This window comes from Sander vitreus, chromosome 8, assembly GCF_031162955.1.
Source record: "Sander vitreus isolate 19-12246 chromosome 8, sanVit1, whole genome shotgun sequence".
Taxonomy (NCBI): domain Eukaryota; kingdom Metazoa; phylum Chordata; class Actinopteri; order Perciformes; family Percidae; genus Sander; species Sander vitreus.
The window spans coordinates 20,274,493-20,298,182 of record NC_135862.1 but is presented as its reverse complement, the minus strand read 5'-3'; the positions used below and the strand labels follow the sequence as shown (position 1 = coordinate 20,298,182).

The window sequence follows — 23,690 nt, the reverse complement described above, 5'->3', positions numbered from 1 at the left end:
GACACATCACCATTTGAAAGGCGAGAGCTCTTTCAGGTTATAATAAGCTCGGTGTGGCCAGCCACCTTCCTTTCGACAACCTGTGGCAGAAGAGGGGGTGAAATGAAGCGGTGCTGAAGGACACAGTAGGATTAGAAGTGAAAGGTGGTTTATATAGCGAGACAAAAACTCTTCATTTGACCTTTGCATTGGCTGTACAACGGTTCTGCAATCAAGTCATGTTATTTATATCGCATAACTCCTCGCACGTAAAGGAGGGGTCAGCAGTTTGTGGGTACATGAACTGGCAATGAGGAAACAGACGCCCTTAACATTGTAAGTGGGCCATAAAGTCCTAACGATGCAAGGAGGTTTGGAAAGAGAAGAGTTCATGGGAAGTCTCTGGCTTCTCAAATGAACAACAGCTGGTTCTGGAAACCATACAGTTGTAAACACACCCACCTGCTTAATTTCATTAACACCTCTTGAAATGTAGGATACAGTTAACAGCTTGGCTCTTGCATTACATGTTATGTTTACAATCTGCGGTCTGAAAACTGCCATGTCTCTCTCTCTCCCACTCCCCAACAACAAGCAACATCAGTAGGTGCTCACACATCCTATTTATTTACGTATGGCTCCACTCAGACCTACAGTTTGTCGTCTTTCTTCTGAAACATACTGCATGCCATCAGCTTATCAACAGAACAACAGTTTGGGCAATGAATCATTTATCAAGCAAAAATGCCAATCATTCGCTGGTACTAGTTTTTCAAGTGTGAGTATTTGCTAAATTTCTCTGTTTTATATAATTGTAAATTGAATATCTTTAAGTTTTGGACTGTTGGCCAGACACAACAAATGTAATGTCACTTTGGCTCTGACATTTTAAAGACTAACACATTGATAAATTAACCCCAAAAATGGCAGATTAATTGATATTAAATTGTTGTTAGTTGCAGCCCTACTATACTCTATAGGCTATATATCACTTTGCTGTATGTATGTGTATATATATATATATATATATATATATATATATATATATATATACAGTATCACCAATTCAATTACTACTACAACTACTATTTTATAAGAATAAGTTCATCATCAAATAAATAATTCATCCACTTTTCTAAATTCCAAATTAGAGGTTAGATGTACTGTCACTGTATCATCAGTTGATTCAGTTATTTTCCTTATTCCAGAGAAGACATAGATAAAGACTTTTATCGGAAAATGAATCGGTGGTGTAGAAAGGGTGGAAATCCAGGTATTACATCCTATTCTCTATCAGGCTTTGAATGCATTATATATGTTGAAGTTAAAACATTGTTAAATTGCTCTTGAATGAGGCGGTTGGTAACATCGTTCACACTCTCACTCTGATGATTATTATGGGATTATTCCAACCTGTTCCTGTTAGCTGCTGATTTTGCCCTCCAACACCCAATCACACTCTTGCCCTATTTTGTCATTTTTAAACTTGAGTTGGCATATTTTCCCTTGTGCATAATGTATATTCATATCTCCAAGATATGTGTTGGCTTGGTTCTTCTCTTTGTATCTTTTGGGGTTATAATGTGCTCTCTTCACGCAGCATGGCCTCGTTTAGAGAGCAACCTGAGGTTCAGAGCTTTTCCTGCCAAGTACACTTTTATTTTACACAATAAATGTTTCTAACTCTAAGTGAAGTGTCTCTGACTTCACTTCTGGCCATTAGATGTGAGCATGTTTCTCCTTTTATCCATAAAATTGTATCTTTCTGTGTTGTTTCCTGTATTGAGTTCATGACACTAGTGGCTCACACAGTAAAGGACTGAGACCCACATTTTGGAGCATCCAAAGTTTGTAGAAACTGCTCCAAGCATATATATGTAAACATTTACATATATACATATTATTATATATATATATATATATATATATATATATACACTCACCTAAAGGATTATTAGGAACACCATACTAATACCGTGTTTGACCCTATCCTATCAATATGGGCCAACATTTCTAAAGAATGCTTCCAGCACCTTGTTGAATCAATGACACAAAGAATTAAGGCAGTTCTGAAGGCGAAAGGGATCCCCCACACCATTACACCACCACCACCACCAGCCTACCCAGTGGTAACAAGGCATGACGGATCCATGTTCTCATTCTGTTCACGCCAAATTCTGACTCTACCATCTGAGTGTCTCAACACAAATCCAGACTCATCAGACACGGCAACATTTTTCCAGTCTCCAACTGTCCAATTTCGGTGCGCTCGTGCAAATTGTATCCTCATTTTCCTATTTTTAGTGGAGATGAGCGGGTCTTCTGCTTGTGTAGCCCATCGGCCTAAAGGTTGCGAGTGTTGGCTTTACAAATGCTTTGCAGCATACCTCGGTTGTAACGAGTGGTTATTTGAGTCAGAGTTGATTTTCTATCAGCTGGAATCATTCTCCTCTGACCTCTAGCATCAACAAGGCATTTTCGCCCCCCAGGACTGCTGCATACTGGATGTTTTTCCTTTTTCAGACCGTTCTTTGTAAACCCTAGGAATGGTTGTGCATGAAAATCCCAGTAACTGAGCAGATTGTGAAATACTCAGACCAGCCCGTCTGGCACCAACAACCATGCCACGCTCAAAGTTGCTTAGATCACCTTTCTTTCCCATTCTGACATTCAGTTTGGAGTTCAGGAGATTGTCTAGACCTGGACCACCCCCCTAAATGCATTGAAGCAGCTGCCATGTGATTGGTTGATTAGATAATTTCATTAACGTGAAATTTAACAGGTGTTCCTAATAATCCTTTAGGTGAGTATACATACATACATACATATATACATACATACACACTGAAACTCTTGTATGAGTGCCTGGAGGCTCCTGTAATGAAAAAAATATAAACTTTCGAGGGCCAGACAGGCAAACTCCCTGATAAGCACACATTAAACTTTGCAGACCTGCAGTGGACAGCAGGAGGAAGATGACCGTCAGGACATTGAAGGACTGCCGGTTGGTGATAGTCATCTTCTCGTCCTCAAGTGGGAAGAAGGGAGGGAGCAGGAGGTAGGGAGGGGGGGGCTGCTCTGCTTTAGCTAGGCGTGGGCATCCTTTGCATGTTGACAGCTCCTCTCACATGGCTGCTGCTGGGAGTCAGGACTCCTGATGGGAACAAGACAAGCAGAGAAAGGAAAGATTAAGAGATTTGATTTGGATTTCTGGAAGTTCCACCATACTGTGTGGACAGCTTGTCTGGCAGTGAGCTCCCATGATGCCTTCCGAAATCTGTGGTTAGGTTTACATAATAGGATGGCCTGGACATTAATTAGGGGTCCAAGCCAGAGGGGTGGGAACCACGGTTGCAAAGCATCATAAAAATAATAGTATTATTATAATAGTTTAATTTACGAGTCTGTAATTTACAAATAGATAATAAATATATTTCTCTTATGAATGTTTAACTAAAATCTGTCTTATTTATCAGTTTATCCTGTTGAGAACTGAGATTAAAAAAAACATCTAATAGCCAGCATATATTTGATTATACCTTTAGGCTATTTGACTGTAAAGACAAATGCTACAAATGCACTAAAATGATGGTGTTCTTAGAGAAAGTGTTGTTTTTCCCAAACATTAGATGAATTACACACAACTTGCTCCTCCAGCACAGTGTACAGAGTTTTGATTGCAGAAGTGCTGAAGAGCAGTTTGCTTGTAAATTATGCATCATGGGAGTTCATTAACTCTTCTTCTATCCCTGTCCAGTTACCATTCAAAGCTGCGTCATAGCCATCCGTCCACTGATGCTAGGTGAGATTAATGGGGTGGCGGCATATTTAGCTTATCCTTGCTGGTTCATTATTTCTTTAATAGTGAAGGAGGAAATTGCACATAAATGGTCCCTGTCCATGTTAGTTAAAAGTGAATTGTATGGTAATTTATTACAAACTCTGTTAATAAACCATTTGCATTTAGCTGTGTTTTTACAAAGTTAATGTGAGAAACACCTTGTGGTTGAATGTGACTTTGAAGCGGTTATCAGTGACAGCCCCATGTGACGGGGAACCCAGCATGGGATGATAATAGATAGTATTTACTCCTCAAAACCATAACATCTACACCTCTTGGTCTTGGTATGGAAAATAATGTAATGGTGGATCACATCCATTTAATGTTGCTTCACCACCGTCTACTGTTTGTCTTTTTTCTGAACTATTTGCAAGCTTTTTTCCATGCCAAGTGTGTCGCTAAGAAATCGGAAAGATTTGTTTTGCATGAACACACAATCGTCATTCACCAGGTCAGAAATGCAAAGTTATACTTTTATGGAGCAGCTACCTTTGAAGTTGTGGTCATAATGTGGCCGTCATAGTGAGGAGGAGATGATAAAGTTGAAGTAGTCTGTGGTGCAAGAGATCAGCAACAAGCGACACAGTATTTACAGGTTGCACACAGGTAGCTACTTTCTCACTGTGTGTTGAATACCAGCTATGAGGTATGGGAAGTGTTTGTTTGACTGTTGTTCATAACTTGATCCAGATTTCGCCTGAACTCTTTTCTTTGAAAGTAGATCTGCAATGACTAGTCATTTTTCAAGCAAAAATACCAAACATGTGAGGAGTCCAGTTTCTCTTTTGGTCTTACAGTGAATTTAATATATTTTTCAGGTTTGGTTAGGTTAGTCAGACGACACAACATATTTAATGATTTCATCTGTGCTCTAGAATAGTGTGATTAATCGATAATGAAAATAATCATTGGTTGCAGCCCCATTTGAAAGTATGCCATCTTTATTGCTGCCAATACAGAGTTGATCGGTGAGGTTCAATTCAAGTAGGCTGTGAAGAATGTGGAGAAAGAAGAACATTTTCACAGCTTTCACACCTGGCTAATCCATGGGGAAAACGGGACATGTGGCTGCAGCTTATCAGTTTCAGAAGGTTGCAAAAGTTGGGTAATGCAAATTTTCCTAAAAAAATTAGGACCCTATATCCAAAACTCATTAGAAACTTACCTAAACCCAACGTGCATAAATACTCCTTCCCCCCCCCCCCCACAAAAAGACACCTGATCTGAAGAGGACACTTGGTATTACACATATAGACACACAGACCCAAGAACTGCAGCAATACAATGGTATCATACCTGACCCGATTAGACTGAATCTAATTTGGACCCTGTGCCTAGTAACTGAGAGGACCCGTGTAGACCTGTACTTCCTTTTCAGATTCCCTGAACAAAACCCCAAAGAGAATAGAGTTTACTCAGGGTGAGCAGCCTCTAGCTGGTTATACATGTGGTGTGTATGAATGACAAGTCAAGCATTACTGAAAAAATATGTGCCTCTTTAATTGAGCCTCCATGGACAAACAAATATATTGGAGGAAACTAAAGTTGTTTAAACACCTTGGAGAATCCCATTCCTTCTCAGTTGCTGTGTTAGTTACTGTTCTTCTACTTGTTGCCACGTGTTTTACGTAATCCAAACAGCACGGGCTGATGGTTGCATATTAACCAAACCAATACACAAAGCGGTAACTATGGGCCGCGTGGACAGAATATGTACGTGGAGCACAGCAGGCTGTTTCTGTTGGAAGCTTTAAAAGCATTTTGATCAAACAAGCTGTTCTCTCTTCAGAAAGCCAGGCAGCTGAGGTCCCAGGAGGCTTGTTAGAGTGGCCTTTTTTAATGTTTTTTTCCTCTCTTTTTACTTCGGGTGAGAGCTTCACTGTACTGTCAGATGACAACATGAGCAGTACGACGAGGGATTCCCATCCTATCAAGTCCCCCTGCAAACCGACTACTATTCCTTTCTACTACTGCTGTCTTTTACAAGGGTTTTATATAAATTATTTCCTTCTCACATGGAGTCACAACATTGTCACATTACTGACTTTGCTGTACATACTGCAAACGGGCAAGGTTCACTTATCACAGTGCTTGAGTGCTTGTTTGCAAAGAAGAAATGAATGTGAAGGGTTTGTGTAATGAGCCTGATGGCAGTGAAGCAGAACATGTACTGTGAATGCACAACATAGTACAGTGCACAGCTCCCTGGGACTGAAAATAGAACATACTGCCTAGCTGAACAGGCGTGTAACACAGATGGAGCTACTTGCTGTATATGTCTGAAATAAACAAAAATATACATAAAGACCATGTCACCAAGTGTTACCACTCTCAGAGTAAATGGATGTTACTGTATGAGAGGAATTGTCTAAAAAAAAATAACCAAAAGCGCACAGAGCTTGTTTGTCTACATGTTACTTACTGTTGTTGTCTGAGAGAAGAAGGAAATATTAAGTGACCAATTACTGCAGCAACCACTGTAAATCTAACAGCACACTTTTCATCACCGCGCAGCAGACCCAAATCTGTCAGAGGTTTGATGAGAGAAAAAGCAGTGGAAGATGTTGGGCCATTTGGAGATTACACAGTAAATATGCTGCGCCTCATCTCATGAACATTCTTGTCCAAGTCTTATTTTTGTTAAAACATTAACTTCAAAGTCTGTGATATGTTAATATGCACATTAAATCATTTATACCCAGTACTGGGTCAATCTACCACCGAGCTGGTACTCATGAGTATAAAAACCACTGTGTCACCAATCATACCCAAAACTTGTTATTTTGACCCAGTTTTTTCATGTTATTTATATTATTTTAATTGGGTTATTTAGCCATACCAATATGTGGTTATTCATTTTTTGACCAAGTGTTCAAAGCATTTCAAAGCTGTTATATTTGTATTTCTGTTTGGGTTATTGACCCATAAATGGTTATTTTGACCTAGTAACAACATAATCTTCATATTTCTGCTTTTATTTTTAATCTTTATGTTGGGTCATCAATTAAACCAAAAAGTGTTGTAGATTTTTGTAAACATGTATCTGTTAAGACAAAACAAGCTTTTTACTTTAAGTTTTATCTTAAAATTCCCACCAATTTATTACATGATATTCAAAACTGCAAAGGACAACATGTGACACGTAAGACTGTGGCGGGAATAATAACCCAGTGGTGGTTTAAACAAACCATCCACGTGCGTATGGGGTCAACAAGGTCAACTATATGAACAAACTAATATTTGGGTCATTATTCCTTCTGCATAGAAAACAACCGAAAACCCATAAATCCTGAATATAGGTTAGTAACTTACCCAGTATTTTTCAGGGTGTCCTTTCTAAAAATAATTGGCCCGCTATGTCTTTCAAGTTTGTAAAGGCACAAACTCTACAATACAATTTTCTCTCTCAATTTCTCTCTCTCTCTCTCTCTCTCTCTCTCTCTCTCTCTCTCTCTCTCTACAGCTTTACTTGATTTTTAGGTGAAACATTTAGGCCTGTCATTTTGAGTATTCACATAACCTTGCGGATGATAGTAGCTGGATATTTATGCACCCTCTGCGCCTCATTATTAGGTTTGTGTTTTCCTCAGAGCACACAAATACACTCGCTGTTGCTATGCTGGGTCTTAATCCATGTTAATGTGTGTTATCAATCACCCTAAAACACACAAGTTCATGAGCATCCGGAGTGAAGTACAGTTTAGAGATGAGACTTCACAAGGGGAATGTGCGTTAGCTAAGTGACTGCATCTCATATCTGGGTCTGCTGATGGGCTCGCATCCAAATAGCCTACTGATCAGTATTCTGCTGCTGCATTGATGCTCCCTTTGACTGTCATCATAATAAATTAGGTTTCATTCACTTTTGATGGCATTATAGCTTTACTCAGAAGGCCCACTATGCTACATTAGGAAATGAGCCTAAGTTGGGAGATTTAGAGCTGGGATCTATTGATTATCATTGCCACAGAGAGCTGAATTGTATGCAGTGCATTAGTGAGTTGGTGTGTGGCAATCTGAGGCAGTGCCCGATGGTTGGTATATATGTAGTACAGCATGCGTCAGAGGTTTGAGTTGTGTATATTACAAGACCAAGTCTAAAAGTAAATTACAAAGTAAACTACAAAGACTATGTATATTAAATGTAAATAGTCAAAATCCAAACAAAGATACAAAAAAGATACTCAGTCAAAGAAACAAGAGAACTGTCAATCAAACTGTCGATTATTCAGGTAACATACAACACAACTACCCATAAAAGGTCCCAGCCGAATGTCTCCAGTTTTTTTTCCCCTTTCTACTATTTGCTACAAACGGCACAGCCCAGGTATCTTTCCATTACAAACTGATAAAGCACTGTCAGGGTAATAACTGCTTATTCATTTGCGCTGTATCACCTAGCGCTCAGAGCTGCAGAAATACACATAAATTTGACTGATGAACAGAGGTTCCTCTTTGGTTTATATAATCAGTCACCTGAATAAATATTCCAGATCAAATAGTCTAAATAAAGCCCAGAGGCAGCAATGTGTTTTGGCCTGGTGGCTTCATGTTGCTTGGGAGACGTTTAAGTCACAGAAGATATAAGAATGAATGTAACATATAGTCATTAGCACCCATGATGTAGTGTACAGGAAATGAATACAGTCGATCTGAAAGACAGAATAACAGCAGGGTTGCCATAGAGCTTGTTGTGGAGAGTTTGGCAAATACGGCAACATAATGGTCTCAGCTATTGTGCAGTGCAGCCACCTTGCTGCATGGGTGGCCTGTATCTATTTTTGACTGGTAATGCTTTGTTATCTTACGACAAACAGAAGATGAGAGAAGAGCTGTAATCAAACTCTGGTGCTGACTTGCTGCGTTTACCTGCTGAGAGCTGTCATGTTGATGGAAACCATTCGCCATTCTGCTTCATTTTGTCTCACACCCTTAATTCATTATCAATTTGGATTATAAAGGTAGATTGGATGATACTAGAGGTATTTGTCTGAGAAACCTTCCAAATCTAACCAGATTAATAACTCTGATTTAACTTCTTTTTATATACACCTTCTGTAATTCCTGGCAGAAATGGCAGCCCAGCACATAGGTTAGGGCAATCTACTGTAGTAGGACTTTTAGTTGATATTTCTGCAGAAAGTTGATATATCTGGAAATAAACCTCCACTAGTGTCACTGCTCCAGCCTCATTCCAGTTTGAATAAGCAACTAATATCAAAACAATGGACGTGACAGGAAAATAAACCTGATACATCTTCTCAAGTTTTAACCACATACTGTGTAGAGACTGTGAAAAGGGGTAATTATAACACATCAAAACACCCCAGCGATTAGTATCATCCAGCAGCTGATAGAATCTTTTCTTGACCAAATGGGAATTTAACAGGGCGATTCTTTCTTCATTATTTTCTGCTTGGTGGTAAATATTTGCATGCAGTGAGGGAGAGACAGCTAGCAAGACAGCTACTGGATTTTAATAAGTTGAATTCATTATACAATCAACGTCTCAAAGTCAGTTGGGGGATGAACATTTTTGGAGCCCCGTTTAATAAAATGCAGATTTACAAAGGTCTTGTTTCCATGTAATGCTGCATGAATAAATCCAGCTCACTTGATGCTGCATGTGAGACTATATATTTAGGGTTATGTATCAATTGATAAAACCTTTTATTAGACAACAGGACAAGCAGTTGAGTGCTTAGCTTATGTCTACTTTGACTAGCAGTGAAACTATTAGTTGATTAATCGATTAGTTGACAGAAAATTAATCAACAGTATCTCTGGTTTTCCACTTTTTAAATGTCAAGATTTGCTTGTTTCTTTGGTTTAATATCATTGTAAATTAAATATCTTTAGTTGATAAAACAATCTCACCACAATTTTTTTAATTTTTCTAAGGACTTTCTTATCTATGTTGACGTAAAACTTGAGTTCAAAAATATATTCTTGAACCCCGAAACTGCAGTTGACAAGGTTCATTTATTAACTGGATATGTTTTTGAATACCATAGCTTTTGGACTGCTGGTCAGACAAAACAAGCAATTTGAAGATGTCTCTTTGGGCATTTGTCACAATTTTCGATTAACGATTAATCGATTAATCAAAAAATTAGGATTAATTGATTATGGAAATAAGCTTTAGTCGCAGCCCCACTTTCGATTCGAGTTTGCTGTCCCTGAGCAGCATCTCTACTAGTCAGAGTTTTTCTTTGATCAAGCGACTCAAGAGGATTGGGTGTTGTTGAGTTTAACTGTTAAATGTCACAGAGATGCAGTAGCTGACCACAAAAAGCCTTTCAGGAATAGTTCCACAGAAGCTCCCAACACTCGCAGCTCCATCAAGGTTTGAGCTGCCTGCAGGCTACACAGAGACCTCAACCGTCAACGCATCAGTGCTTTGGCACTCAAATTCGGTTTTCCTTGGTAGTGGGACTGTGACATTGCAGAATAACTGGACTTGTTTTGGCTCCGGGGTTTAGGAGACATATCCTGTCGACTATTTGGTGTCTGTGATACAGACAGACAGGACAGTATCTCCCAGACACAAGCCAGCATTGTTTGTTTGGATTTGCTTTAACACCCCACTCTGGGCTCAGTTGGTTTCTCTTAGAAACATTCCCCATCATCATCCGCCTGACCCTGAATTTAAAATAGCTTCTACCCACAGACAAATAGCCTGGTGGGAATTTCAAAAATGAAGAAAGAGAGAAATCATGACATGGGACAGTAATGGATGACAAAACTGCAGTTAAAACACAGCAGTTTGTGAATCTTTGTTTTCTCCCCTATGGTGTGCATTAATATTCTAGGTTTACACAGACCACCATGGTTGTGAGGCAACACTGCACCAAAAGTTGTCTCTTTGCAAAAATAAAATGTTCTGATCCAACAGTTGTCTCACGGTATTTAATACTAATAAACCAACAATAAACAAGCCAGAGATGGAATATCTTGAAAATCCATGTAGTTGTTAAGATTAGACAAGAGGAAAACTTTGGTAACATAGAGGTCGCTCCCAGGTAGGTTAGGGACAGAGTTCTATTCGGCCATTCTCCATCACTAAGTCTTTGAGTTGCAGGAGTTAAAGCAGCTGCGTGATAAGGGAAAGTTGTTTTCCGGGACCATCTCCTTTGAAAATCAAACGGAAAAAGGCCAAAGGGCCACACACACCTTACTTATAAACACATACACCCACAGATACCCTATTCCCGAGAGAGAGCTAGACTGGACTGAAACAACAACATCTATGTTATTGCGCCATCATTATCTTTGCATAACCTGAACTTGACAGCTTTAGCAGGAGATAAATGCCTCATGAAAATACACAGATCCTCAGATTTGGTTTGGCACTACATGACACTACACTGTGGTTAAACTGTAATGCTTAATCCTAAAACTCCTCGATCGAGATTTCATTAAATACTTCCGTGTTAATAATCAAAGTCTCCTTGAACTTTTTTTACGTATCGAGCATCGAGCTGCTCCTGAGTTTTCCCTACAAAGCCTGGAACAGTAAAAACACTGAGGTATAGTTTGTGTTTGGTACTACACAGAAAAGTAAGAAAAGAGATCCTACTCTTTATGATTGACATTTCTACAAAGTGGTTTTTGACCTTTTTAGTTTTTTTCAGATTGGCTAGATTGCTAAAGAAATAATTAACATTCTTGGATTAGAAGTTGATTGCTCTTTTTTGACATTTCACCTGGGCAAAACTCTGGATAAACTAAATGGCACAGAAGGAATATCTATAAATGACGAAATATATGTACTTATAAGATGTAACATAGATGTTACATAGACCCTGCTCACTTATAACTATTATGTTGTCCATGTCGACCCACACTGCATTAAAAAATATCAATAGAAATAGAGTTGTAAAAAAACTTTTACAAGATCCAAAAGTGGCTCACTGAAAACACAGGTTGGGTGTGAGTTTACCCTCAGATAACCCTCCAGAACAATAGTCTGTTTTAAGAGGTTTAACACCCCAGACGAAACCCCATGCAACCTATAGCCTAGAAATAGCCGTGACAGATACCTGGAGAGCTCTCGTACACCTTGAGGTCCCAGAGGTCACCGAGGGCAGCGGCCACATTGTACTGCCAGGAATACCTCAGATGAGAATGGATAATACTCCACACTGCATCACATCCAAACACTCATGTTGTTTTGGCAGCCCAGTTTTATATTGCCGGTTAGAAAAACCTTAAAATGCAAGGAACCGTTTGTGGGCCGTTCCAGCAATCATTACTGGAAGTGTTGGTTGAGTGGACGTCATAGTGGGATTGCACCTCAATAATGAGGCTGTCCTGGGTTTGACCCAACGGGGAGTGAACTCAACTCGGGTTTGCAAAGGTTTGGCGGATTACTTCCTATAATGTCCTGAAATGTTCCCTGAATGTCAGTGAGTTCAACTCTAAGCTCTAATATTATAGATGTGTGCTAAATGCTCTTATGTCTCCACTAAAAGGGCTCCATTGAGCTGATTTCCGTGAGTGTGGAATGATTTTTTTTTAATTATTATCATAATGAACAATAGTAGAGTTACCTGCTGTTATTCACTGATAATATGTGGATGTGGTCATTGTGTCTGTTTAAATTAGTAGTCATTATTGGAGAATGAAGGGATTATAGTGAGCCGTTATATTACACGGTGAATCAAACAATTACAGTAATTTCAGCCCATAATGACTCCATGATGGATTATAGTGAGTTTTTAAATAACACATCTCTGTTAGCATAGAGGGTACATACAGCATATGTATGGTGCTACAATATAGACAAATGTTCAAACACACATACATAGCAGCTGAGTTTACACCCCCTGTATTGAGGATTTTCTGATGTGTGCCATTACAGTATGTGAAGCAGAAGTCTCAGTGGTAGCTGACTTAAGAGACAAAAGCCCAATCTCCCGCAGACACACACAGCTTTTATCCACATTAATGCTTTTCCTGCCTCACATACAGCAGCATCACTGTGTCTTCTGTTTTAACTACCAGGTCCACCACCAGTGGAAAGAGAAAATGGAAATAATGCATTGTTTTAAGCGGGTATGACAAACCCCAGATATTTACCCATGACTACTGGTTCATAGGTCCACTTATGGAATTATGGAAGTCTATCAGACCCTTTCAGAGGAAGATTAAGTTGTTTTTTTAAAACAAGGAATATTGAATAAACAGGTAAAATAAACATTGAGATTTGATGGCATTTCAAAGCTGTAAACTGTTGTTGTTTCTCATTTCCATCTACAGTTTAAATCATTCAGAACATAATGGGAATATGCCTAAAATAACAAAAGTCAGTGTGACAAAATCTCAACTCAAAAGTCCACAACTATTGTATGTATCACCTTCCTCAACAGTAAATAGATTAGGCTCAGGTGTCAAAAAAACTTCCATATTTTATTAGAACAATGTGTATCAAATGACAATGTGAAAAAGGTCGCCCATAGTGATGAACCTACAAAGAATTAGCACCTGAATCTGCAGCGCCCCTCTGCTTTCCAGAGTTAAGTCATAACACGTTTCAGCTCATTGGTTGGCTGTCCAGCCCAAAACTTTACTGTTAACTCTCACCGATATATTGTCGTTTTCTTACTGTGGCAGGCAGCTGTTTTCAGTGAAAAAGCTCTAAAAACCCACTATATACAATATCTCAGGAGCAGACCAAAAAGTGAGCTAAAACAGATAATTTTGTTGTAGATACTGTTCCTGAAGATCAAGAATGAACTTGCTTGCTCAGAAAGCATTTTTGATTGTTAAACCACCCAGAAAAAACTGCCCAAAAAAATAAAAAAATGTATCACTTAAATCAAGTGATTACAAGAATAAAGCATGCATCTTTATTTCTCATCCAGAGGTTGCGTGCCCAGCTGTTCCTTAAGTCCTTCCACTTGCCACTTCTTGTTGATGCTGTAGATGCATTAAAGCTGATAGCTTGACATACTCCTTTTATCTGGTGAAAAGCTTTTTCTCTATCTTGCATGGCTGAGCTAAAGTGACAGAGGCTCTGCCGCACCTCCGGCTCTGTAATCAGCAGCCAGTGTCTGACACAGACATTTAACCCTTCGTCCACTCCCCGTGCATCTCTGCTGCCACTCGCAGCTCTGGATTTGTGAAGCTTTGGCTTATTCCACTGATGTTCTGCCTTTTTTGTAATTTCTGTGTTGTAATTTTACTAAAAGTGTGTGTGTGAGTGTGTGTGTGTGATAGCTGAAATTGTGACGAAAACAACTTGTCGCTTGTTTGCCAAAATTAATTTTTATTGTTTTTCCCCGACACAGCTTTGTTTACTGCTCAAATGAAATAACCTGTTTTACACCAACCTGCTTACATGTTAATGCATCAGTAATAACATTCTGGCAATATTACATATATAATATTTTACACTTGAAAAAAGTTTTGTAACTTTTAAGTACATCTTGGTAAAGGTCATTCAGTGCTTTGTGTCAAGTTTTGTGAGTATTTTAACATTGTGGTATTACTACTATAAGTTAATGATGTAGGTAAATTTCCTCTGAGACCTCTGATTTCCCCAGGTATTTTCCTCTCGCGAATGATCATTCACGTGTGAGTGAACAGTTTCAGCTCGGTCAATACTACAAAAGCCTCAAAGGACTCTGAATCAATGTAATTTTTCTTCACTTTTGTGTTGAACACACACACACTGCATTAATATTCAAAACAGCCACTGAGTGAACCTGTGTCTGAATTTCAACAGCATGTCCGTTATTTGATTATTCCTTCAGCCTCTCATTTCAGTAGCTGCACAAAAGGAGGAAATGCTTTCCTGACTCTCATAAAGAAAATACCCTCTCACACCTTAAAACTCACAACAACAAAGCTCAAAGCAATGTACATACACACATTGAGGGGGAAAATAACTGCACCTTGACATACTGATATTTAGATGTAGTGAAAAAAACTAATGGGTTGATTTATCAGCAACAAATAAGCAGTTTTGACATGTATGGTTGTGTTACAGTAAGCCCAGAGGGGTCAGGATGCATGCATTCACGTAGAGCAGGTTACTGATATTAGCATTGTATAATGGCACAAATTGCTAGCTGGCTTTCAGCTTCCAGCGTCTAATGGTGAGAGAGCGAGAGAGAGAGATTCATCGAGGAACCGGCTTCTATGAGCCTCTCTCTCACACACACATAACTATATACACACACACGTATATTCTCACCCACACACTGCATGCACATGCATACAGTACACAAACTCTTGCTCACTTTACTGTACACAAACACATACACACAGACCCAAGCCCAGGGCAGGGGAACTCAGTGTGAATTCTGGGGAGAGAGATGTTTTGATGACAGACCAGATAAACCAAATGAATGCAGAGTTTTCTGCACCGCAGATCGGAAAACAAGACACTTCTGTGCGCACTGAGAGACTACATGCTGATGTTTATTTTGGGTTGGAGAATGTAATTATTTGGCTGCCATTTCTGCTGTTGATATTGAACAATTAAACTCTCAGTTGGAAACTGTTCAATATGATATTCTTTTGTGGGGGGGAGGGGGACGATAGGATCCAGTACACTCAGAAAGTCAGATAAAAGCCTTTATTCTGTTCAGATGTGCAAACAGAAGCGTCTCGGTGCTGAACTTTTAGCTTCTAAAGAGCATGGAAACGTACAACCAACATTAGAAGAAATATTTCAATGTCTTTAGGTGCTTTCACACTGGCAGTTTATTCTGAATCATGGAACTATTCATGTAAAGATTTTGTACAACTCCAGACCAAACCAGGACACTGTACTCGAGTCCACCTGAACTCTGTGGTCTGAGGCTAGTTCGAGTTAAACTATGGAATGGTTGACCTGCAGTCAGAACATAATCCAGACTCATAATAAACTAGATGCCATATGATAATTAGTACTGAACATCAATTAATCAATTAGTCGACTGTCAGAAAATTAATCACAATCATTAATTTAGTAATTAATTAAAAAAAAAAAAGTGCTTGTTCCAGCTTCTAAAATGTTAGAATATCATGGTTTTCCCTGTTTTATATGGTGATTAACTGAATATCTTTAGGTTTATAACTGTTGGCTTGACAAAACAAACCATTTGAAGACCTCATCTCCAGCTCTAAAAAAAATGTTGATGATTAATGAATAAAATAATCAACAGGTTCAGCATGATGCAAATTATTTGTAACAGCCCTAATGATAACTTCTTTCATAAAAGGGTAGTGGAAAAGCAGTGCTAATTGTTTTAATTATTTTGTGTGCCCTTCAGTTGGGCTCATGTGGCCCCGTCCACCTGTAGATTGTTCTCCATTTTACCCACAAATGTCAAACGGGTATATTTTCTGTCCCTCTATGTTGTTAGAGAATGGATGTTTTGTTTGCCCTTTTTTCATGCAGATTCAGAATATCTGTATTTGTTTCATAATTTCAGTGGGTGGAAGGCAAAAAAAATGTTTATATATGAGTTATCACTCAGTTGAAAATAATAGATTGTTAGTGAAACTGTTGTGTTAACATGAGTGATAAAGAGCTGGTACACGGGTTCCAGTTGTTTTTGGTTTTTCCTTATGGCTCATATTGATTTAGTAGGATGGTAGGTAATAAGTGATCTTTTAGTATAATACTCTTTTTCATTGGAGACATTTGGGAATATACAGTTACTTATCTAACAAAATATCCAGTCAAATTGCCTTCTGTTTTTGTGTGATAAACACTTCAATCTTACCATGACCAAAAGATAAACTCTGAAATACAGTTTCAATTTGTGCTCGCTCGTAAATAACCTACTCTGGCTGCACTCTGATACGTCTAGATATAGGGTTGGATTGTCCTAGGTGTGCAGTGACAGAAAATGCAGCTGGGTATAGCTGAGAGGTTTTTTTTGGACTCTGAACCGTGATAAGAACCACCATCCGTGAGATGATGATACCACAGTTGTATTTATTTCTGCTCCTCGCCTCTGACTTTTATGTTTGAGATTCAGGAACAAAAAACTCTTCCTCTGCCAAAAGATTGCCTGCATCTGGTGCCGCCAGCTACTCTGAAGTAGACACCAGTTTGATAATCTGTTCTGAATTTAAAATGCTCCTTGGTCAAAATTTTCACCTTGAGGGCGTCTGCCAAGCCACCGGTCACGACGCCTTTTCCTGCCCCGCATCCCCTGGTGTGTGTGTGTGTGTGTGTGTGTGTGTGTGTGTGTGTGTGTGTGTGTGTGTGTGTGTGTGTGTGTATGAGTTATTTTGTGCATGCATGTGTATATTGGTGCACATGCCTTGGGGGAAAGTGAGTGTGTATACTGTACTTGTGAGTTAATGTGTGCACCAAGCAGATATTAAAACCCTCTCAATGTCAATGACTCCTCCTAGCAGGGAAAGTCACTGAGCCACTGATGGACTCACTATAACTGGCCCTGTGTGGCAGTACTGTGGGTGTGTGCGTGCCTAAGACAAGGTGACACAGGAAACAATCCTCTACTGATGACTGATGGCCAGACCCAACTGTCCGGACCTTGCTTATGTTCGGTCACTGCTATGGAGGTGACTGAGATTATGTGTCAAAAACATAATGTCCAGACTAAACACAAAGCAACCATGGTCACCTCACTAATTTGCTGCTGACTAATCCTTTTTAAAGGCAAATTCTTCACTTTAGGGTTTTTTGTATAAACACATCCTGCCAGATATAGACCCAACACTTCACTGTCACTGAAATGAATTGACAGTTAAGCTTATGCTTATGCAATAGCTCTCCTTTTGTGTCAAAACACAGAGTTCAAAATAATTGCCCGACGTGCCTCCACCTGTGTTTACACTGAGAACACAATTTTCTTTAATACATTTGAATCAAATTGTCCTCCACCCCTACCCAACAGTAAATCTTTAACAAACTTCACTGTTCATCAGCCTGCGTCAGAGGCTTTTGTTCCCAGGAGCCGGAGGCCAACCTCAGCATCTCCAGGCACACTTATCTTAACCACGCTGAAAATGGCTGTGAGAAGGCTTTGTACCAAATGGTGAGCAGAATAGGTCTTTATTGGTTAAAAAGAGACATTTTTCGATTGCATACTGTAAATAAATACAGCCTGAACAAAAGAGTCCTTAGGTCGCTCATTTAACGCATACACAACTGCTCATCCATTCATTACAGAAATTACACAATGGTTCATCCAGGAGTCACAATATGCAATCACAGTATGGGCCGTGATGTTTTTATGAATTTTTCCTACTCTCCCATTGTCCGACTAGTTTAAAGCATGAGTAATTTCTTCCACTTGTGGTAATTAAACGTGAGAGCTCACCTAAGAGACTCACTCCCTCCAATACACGTACCAATAGAGACGTATTCTCCATGTGCATGCGTGAACACACATACAGCCACACACATAGCACACTAACACACTTTCTATGCACATGCACTTGCAGTACACACACTCGGAACAATGTTCACTGTCGTTCAAAATCATAAAGTGCCCCTGGGCCAGTTTTCACACAGACGAGAGCAGAATATTTCGCAGAGGAGCAGGCTTTTGTGTGAAATGAACAAAGGGAATCTCCTTCCTCCTCTGCTCCTCTCTCCCCCTAAATCCTATTATGTGCCACCATGCGTCCCCCACACGGCTGTTTCCAAGTTACCGGCAGCGCCGGCTGCCAATCCCGCTTAATTGCCTCCTGTGTAGAGTGACGGCTGACGAAGGCGAGCTGTCCTCACCTTTTCCTGCAGCTCACTCGTTGCTACCTCACCAAAGGACAGACTCCCACCTGAGAACCATACTGTATACCTTTGGGAAATGATACAGTCGTGTTGACCTAGAGAGAAACTTCAGTAACCAACCTGGGGACTTACTGTATGAAAAATGTTACTAAGGGACTTTTAATTATGAGAACTGTTCTCGATTTAGAAAACTGCTCTCTGACAAATAATTTAAGCTTTTATAGACACTAAGGGATGGAAAGCACATGCATATGAAAAGCTTTGAATAGGAAATGTCTTGTTAGAGATAAAGTAAAGAACAGAGAATAAAACAATAACAGCAGGCAATGTTTGTTTTAACGATAAGCAGCTTTCCTCACTAACCTTTGCTCAAGCCTGAAGAAAAAGAAAAGGTCTTCTCGCTCAGTCCCGCTCGCAGAATGTACCACCCTGTTGCTCCTTGTTTCCTCTTCCTTTGTTGCGACTTCCTCACAAATAGATCCTCCTCATCCTCAGGACCGGGGCTTAAATTAACAGCTCATGAGGGAAGCCAGACGGAAGAGAAAGAAAACACACCAGAGAAGAAAAGAAACACTTCTCTTCTCGCCCCTAAGTCCTCCTTGGCAGTGTATCCCCATCCGTCAGAGCACAGCGACTGAGTGTGTGTGTGTGTGTGTGTGTGTGTGTGTGTGTGTGAGAGAGAGAGAGAGAGAGAGAGAGAGAGAGAGAGAGAGAGAGAGAGAGGAAACGATACGATACTGAGTAAGTGGGCGAGTGAAAGAGAAAGTGGGAGGGAGGGAGGGAGGGAGAGGGAGCTTGTGTGTATGCACTGGAGGGTGATCCTCTATGGGCAAGGGCTCCTGTTTATCTCCTGGTCTGTCTCCTTTGCATGCATTCCTTCCAGACAGAAGCCACAAGGTCAGTTGCTTTTACAGTAACAAGACTTGGTTTCCTCTTGAGGGAAAATACTTCCTGTTAGTTCTCCGCTCAACTTCCCTCATGAGTAAAATCTCCCTGCGTTTTGTGCCTTTTAACCCCCCCCCCCCCCCCTCTCTCTCTCTCTCTCTCTCTCTCTCTCTCTCTCTCTCTCTCTCTCTCTCTCTCTCTCTCTCTCTCTCGCAAACACAATCTCCACAATCTCCACAGTCTCTTCATTTATTAGCATCCTTGTGAGAGTACATCTAATCCCTCTCCCAACACTGCCTGTCCAGAGGTTGTTCCACTGACGAGGAATGTGCTGCAATTTCATTTTGGATACATACTGTACAAAAATACAAACAAACAGAAGCAACATCGTGTCAAACCCACAAATTAACTGATACATTGAAAAAATGATCTGATACTGCTCTGTTCTAAAAGTATTTGGCCAATAGAAGTAAAATAGAATATAAACAGAATACTATTAGTATTAACAGTATCATTAATACAATGGTAGACACAAAGCCAACACAGAAGCCTAATCTACAGTGTGGAGCTAAGACAATTTGTCAATCTGATGCTTTTCTTTGTCATATTCTATGTGTTGGTAAATGAAATATCTTTGAATTTGGAGTGTTGGTTGGATAAAACCACCAATTTTCAAAAAAAACTATTTTCTGATATTTTATAACCCAAATGATGGATCATTTAGTTAAGAAAAATAATCTTCAGATTAATGGATAATGAAAATAATTGTTAGTTGCAGCCCTATTTTTAATGCTGGAACAATCAGTTAATCAATTCCAGAAAATGTATTGATTCAAGTAATTTCTCAAGTAGAAATGCCAAGTTCTGTTTAGCCTCACTGAAATTGAATATCTTCTGACAGCTTATTTGAAAAATAAACAGTCTATTTAAAGACATCACTTAAAGAAAACTGAAAGAGCTGTGATCTGCATTTTTTTTCACTATTTTCTTCTAAAAATAGATGAATTGATATGAAAATCCTCATTATGTGCAGTTCTATTGCATTTGCCTATCAACATTTTGTGAAGTGTGCCAACAAGGAGCAGATTGGCTTGCTCCAGGCAACTATGCAAATAGTGGCACTTTATGGCCACCTCCCAGCTGTGCTCATCAACATGTTCAGTGCTTAACGTAGTTAATTCAATTAAAACTGTCCAAATTACACCTAAAACTACAATGTTTTATGTCTTTATTTCAAACTAGTGGGAGCTGTTGGTTTTGTAACATTTACAGGTGTAAAGACAAACCAGTATTGAAACGGGTGACTTGGTCTTGTGTCAGCTCAGCTTGTGAATGGAACATGCTGTAACTGTGATACTCTGCCTTTTTTTCTCTGCTGATTCCTGATGTTACATGGCAGCCAGAGAGCCTTAGTGTCTCCCCTGAGTTCGGTGCATACTTGAGTCAATATGCACATGAATCGGCTCACACACACATCACTGCAAGGTGATTCAGGGGCCTGACAGCTTCCTCAACTATGTTGATGAAGTTTTAATCCATCCACCCACCATGGTCAAACTGACAGTTCACACCACAGATGAAGTGGTTGAGAATCTCTCCGGAGCGTGCAAACGAAGGGTATAAACATATGGCCATGTCATCTTGACGCTGCACGTTCGCCCGCTGACCAGGCGAGCAAAGGGTGCTCCCGTGGAGTACCGTGGGTATTGTGTCTCAGCTGGCGGGTGATGCTCCGGGACACATGGCCACATGCAGCAGGCGAAGGAAGCTCTGATTAGGGCCAATTTTATGTGAAGGGAAGGATGGGCCGAGTGGGAGGCCTGAGGCAGACTGTACGGGGATTGGGCTGTATGAAGATCAGCCAGGAGAAAGTATGCACAGCAGCGATATAATGAGTGTGTGTCTGCATGTGGACTTTGAGAGTGTTTGAGGAAATAACTTAGCTAGTCAATTCTGATGCAGCACAATCATCCACGGGCCATCTTTTTTGTGCTGTTCTCTCTTTGTGACCAACATTCAGTACAAATAAGTGGAAAAGCTGGCTTAAATCACAGCTTTTTGTTTTCAGTAAATCATATCGCATTTGCACTGCATGTGAACCAAAAACTATAAATATGAAATGAACACAAAACCATAAAAGATGATTTTATTTGTCACAGAAAAGAGCTATAATGAAATTCTTGCCAGTATTGCTGTTTTTATATGGAACACTCACCCACAGTGCCAGATAGTAAATATTACACATTTCTCTTACAACTCTTATGAAATATTGAATGGTTTGAAATGTACTCGGGAAATGAGTTCATGATAAATGAACGCAAAGCAGGGAAGTTATGTGGATTGTTTGCTGGTGGCACTTAGTCATAAGAAAGTGCCTCTGATGATGATCACACAGGCTTTCATATTGTAAATACATCAGTCATTTTGTGCAGTGGCTGGACAAAGGCGGGAGTTTCACCTCCAGGTGTGTGCCATCTCTGCAGACTGGAGAGTACACAGACTTTGTCAGTGTTGTATTTATTACTTGAGTTGAATTGTGTTCCATGCAGCTGGGCTCATTAATAATGCAAGTGGCTTTGTATCATCTGGTCATACCTGTACCTCCTTACAGGTTAAAATGATCTTCTCCACTTCCATTTTCTCTTTCTGTTAAATGTTCCTACTTCCTCTGTAAGATTCAGAAGGTAGGAGTCATTCTATCTAGCGTGGTCTTTCCTCCTTTTAGCCAAGCTCTGGGAGATTTCTTTGAATTGTTTTTAGGAGGCTCCATAAATGTAGAGGATTGGCTTACAAGGTTCACTATTAAACCTGCAGGGTATTTGATACAGATGTGACTTTCAATCTACAAAAAAAAAGAACAGAATTCGGCTTAGCTTTGTATTATATGGTCCAAGTGTTAGGAAATTACTTTTTGAAAAGGCTTGTCTGTATTTTATTTTTCGTCCTTTTTCCTCTCTTAGATAATTCTCCCTTCTACTGCACAGGCCTCTGGAGCTGGGTTACCTTCTATTGGAGGGAAATTGTAGTGCATTTTTTTAAATGAATTTGACCTGTAGGTACTTATGCAAAATGTAGCCCAGCAATGAACAGTGTATACATGTACCGGCGTTACGTATTCAGAATACAAATTATGAGTAACTGTATTCCATTACAGTTACAATTTAAATAGTTGGTATTTAGAATACAGTTACATTGTTGAAATCAATGGATTACATGACGATACTTCTCTGTTTCACCAGTTTATTCACTCTCTGAATAAATTAAGGCAACTCCAATCATTTCCCAGAAGCCCCAATATAAAAACAAAAAAATTAGCTATTTGCATGATCAGTCACAATGGAGTCGGAACCGGCACAACAGAGCCAGGGCAGGAATGTGTTTCTATCTTGGAAATTCAAACAGCATTTCACATTAAAGAAAGAACAGAGAGAACGAAATATAACTGTGCAGTGCAACCTCTGCTTGCCAGCAATCAGCTGAAGAACCTGAAGAAGCATCTTAAAGTAAGTTATTTTTTTTAATTAGCCAAGGGTAGTCGTCTGCTGTAGTTTTACTGGTCACCTTGCTATTTTATAGTTGACGTGCGACTTTACATTCTCCTACGTGTTGATTTGCTAGCTCCAGAGCCGTTGAAAGACTGACTGGTCCTGTTTGACATGCTAGATAACGTTAGCTAAAATTAGCTTGTGGTAGCTTAGACTGCGGTTAGATTTTTGTAGTTTGCAAATACAACAATCTATCTACTTGTTCAGGTACACATTCAGCCAGTTGGAACAGAAGAACACACCAGAATAGGCCTGTTTAGTAAGCTGTATGTGATGGCCGCATTCCTACACTTATAAAATGCAATTCAATGTGGAAGTAATCCAAGTATTCAGAATACGGTACTCAAATTGAGTAACGTAACCGAATACGTTACAAATTACATTTTTGGGCATGTATTCTGTATTCTGTAACGGAATACATTTTGAAAGTATCCTTCCCAACACTGGCTATGAATTAGTGTCCTGCAGCTGATGCCGTGTAGTCCCATGGTAATAAAGTGAGTGAAAGCAGTTGTCAAGCTTTTCTCAGGGGCCCGGCTTAAGCACACTAGATCGAGGTCAGAGGAGGCATGGGGAATTGTGCAAATCCCTGCAAGTCATTTCATGTCCTCTGGTCTTTAGATGGATGCCGCTAATAGAAACCTGCATCATGCTGCTTTCTAATGACTCAACCAATCATCAAATACCACTTTTGGACATTTGGGTGCAGTTTTTGCTTTTGCTTTGGTTAAATTTA

At 39.6% G+C, this 23,690-nt stretch overlaps 1 protein-coding gene across 2 annotated transcripts in view; it reads right to left on the bottom strand.

Moving 5' to 3' along the window:
* Nucleotides 1-19,261, bottom strand: part of shisal1b (shisa like 1b) — a 35,454-nt gene extending 16,193 nt beyond the window's left edge. For both annotated transcript variants that reach the window (XM_078257402.1, XM_078257401.1), the window contains exons 1-2: nt 18,888-19,261; nt 2,932-3,133 (exon numbers count right to left, since the gene is read on the bottom strand). In XM_078257402.1, coding sequence (XP_078113528.1) covers nt 2,932-2,998 — 67 coding nt within the window. In that variant the 5' untranslated portion in view covers nt 2,999-3,133; nt 18,888-19,261. The remainder of the gene's footprint in view (nt 1-2,931; nt 3,134-18,887) is intronic.
* Nucleotides 19,262-23,690: the final 4,429 nt, after the last annotated feature.